We start from the raw sequence: 2670 nt of genomic DNA on the forward strand, positions 1-2670 counted from the left end.
AAAAAAAAAAACACCCAAAAAAACAACAAAAAAATTTGCACATGTCAGCTGTCTTAACACCCACCCACTGACAGCCTATCAAGGGAATGTGTGTTCTCCTTAGCACATTCCCAAATTGACAGTCCCCTTACAGATCATCAAGTGACATCTGAATGCTTCTGCGCAGTAGGGCCAATTAAAAGTTTCTCAGCAATCTCTTCATGTGCTCATTTTTGAGGACCTTTAAACAAAAATGTAAAGGTCCTTTGCATTACACTCATCAGAAGTTCAAAATTCTGGCCACACTGCTTGTCTTGCCAAGACCTTACAACTGCAGCTGCAAGAAAAACATACCTGTCCCCCAAAAGTTGTTTTAATGCACTGTGTCTCGTCTAGGCAAGCGCTTCCAAGAAGCCAGGATTCACTTGAGAATGTGTCTCTCTCTGGCAGGTCTCGACATGACGACTACTGTGTAGGTGAGGGAGGAACTTTCAAGGCACTTTCTTTTCCCACTGACTATGTGTGAGAAGTTGGTCCTGCTCTAGGTCTCATGTGCCAGTACTCACCAATTTGTAAAAGGCTTAGTACCTTTTAAAGCTGCTCTCTCCATTTCAAACTTGAACAAAAATTTCATTGAACATTGAAGTTTGGAAATATTTCTTCGACATTTCAGCAAACTCACTGAAACTCAAAGACCCACAGATCACAGTGAACAGTTTGAAACAATGCTGTACCATGGCAATCATGCAAAGCATGGGACAGATGAAATACCACGGCAGTGAACTGTGAGGTAACTTCCATTTTTTTCCCCCGGAGAGAACAGTTTATGGGGCAGAGATGGTATGTTCTGCCCTTTGAAGATTACTGGCACACTTTCAGCTTTTCACCTCTCTAATCGACTGGAAGCAGCCAGCCGATCACTAGTCCTCCATCCCCCTCGAGTCCTCCGATTGTCATGCCTAGGCCTTGCCACAAAGACTGCACCTTTATGTGAAAAAAACTTAGAAAAAATGCAGAGGTTAAAGAAAGCAATAAACTTTCTTTAAAAAAAACTACATGGAGATCTTCTGGGAAACCAAGCCATGAATTCGAGTTTGTACTAACCTAGCCCTCTGGAGGCCACATCGGTAGCAATCAGAATAGGAGCTTTTCCATGTTTGAATTCTATAAAGACAACCGTGAATAATCATTAATGCAAGCAAATGATGTTATCAAGCTACAAACTAATCTTATTTGAAATACATACCATTTAGAACCCAGTCACGTTCCTGCTGACTCTTGTCACCATGGATGCCCATGGCAGGCCACCTATGTCAAGAATTAAATTATCAGTAGTATACCCAACTTAAAACTCTTGTCAAGTCTCTACCAATATTTATTCCCACTGTGCTTCATCTTGGCCAAGTGTTTTCCCACTAAGCACTGCAACCCAGAGCCTACTACAAGTCACTGGAACGAATCCATACAATTACCCCTATATCACAGCACATGATTCCCAAAAAACACCAGCTCCAAATCAAAAGTACTTTTTAAAGTCGGCTTTGATTCAGGAAACCACATACCCATCTCTCCTCATTTTTCTGGTAAGTTCATCACATCTTCTTTTGGTTTCAACAAAAACAATGGTTTTATTCTCCTTCTCACTCATGATTTCTTCCATCAGACGAATAAGCCTAAAGATGAAGAAAAACTCACGGTTTTTAAAAGGATATAAAAACCAAACCAAACACAACCCTGACTTTTTGCTTAGTGAATCCATTGACCACGTATCAATATAAGTCAAAATGTCAAACCCACTAAGCCACCACACATACAGATTTTCAGGTGTATCACTTTATGCACGCTTGTGTAGTGACTAGGTTAAAAAACTATGAGTGTTTTCCTCATGCAAGCCAAGCAAGTTCTTCATATCACACCAAGCCATATCACCAACTAATGGATTTTTATAAGAACATATAGCACAATTTGAGACAATTTTCAAAACTGACTACTCTTATATAAGCAAGATTTTCCTCAATCTGTTAAAATGTAAACTCACTTTTCATCCTTTTCGACATCATGACATACATCCACAATCTGAAGAATGTTATGGTTTGCACTCAGTTCCAGCGCACCAATATTGATATGAATATAGTCTTTCAGGAAATCCTCAGCAAGTTGTCTTACTTCTTTTGGCCAAGTTGCACTCCACATTAGTGTTTGCCTATCAGGCTGAAGATTTAAGGAAATAAGTTAGATTTCAACCTTAAGAGCATTCCTAGAACTGATTTTTATGATAACATAAGGATACGTACTCTTATTTGATCCACAATTTTCCTTATCTGGGGTTCAAATCCCATATCAAGCATCCTATCAGCTTCATCAAGGACAAGGTAAGTTGTTCTTCTCAGATTGGTTTTCCCACACTCTAAAAAGTCAATCAGTCTTCCAGGTGTTGCAATACAAATTTCCACACCTTTAATTAAATAAAAACAAGTAGATGTTTTAACTATAATACACAAACCCTTCATCTCCATCAGTGACAAAGATCCCCTTTTATGGTCACATACCTCTTTCCAAATCACGAATCTGTGGTCCTTTGGGAGCACCACCGTAGATGCAAGTAGACTTCAAGCGACAAGCTCTACAATATTCAGCAGCCACTTGCTGCACCTGCTGGGCCAGTTCTCGAGTTGGTGCCAGCACCAAGCA

General features: G+C 39.9%; 1 protein-coding gene across 1 annotated transcript in view; it reads right to left on the bottom strand.

Moving 5' to 3' along the window:
- Ddx5 (DEAD-box helicase 5) overlaps positions 1-2670 on the bottom strand; it is an 8716-nt gene that overhangs the window by 2527 nt on the left and 3519 nt on the right. Inside the window, 6 exon segments of the mRNA XM_021175969.2 lie at positions 1056-1143; positions 1226-1287; positions 1542-1652; positions 2018-2190; positions 2274-2434; positions 2529-2667. Of these exon segments, the coding sequence (XP_021031628.1) occupies positions 1056-1143; positions 1226-1287; positions 1542-1652; positions 2018-2190; positions 2274-2434; positions 2529-2667 (734 nt within the window).

Source organism: Mus caroli, chromosome 11, assembly GCF_900094665.2.
Source record: "Mus caroli chromosome 11, CAROLI_EIJ_v1.1, whole genome shotgun sequence".
NCBI classification, from domain to species: domain Eukaryota; kingdom Metazoa; phylum Chordata; class Mammalia; order Rodentia; family Muridae; genus Mus; species Mus caroli.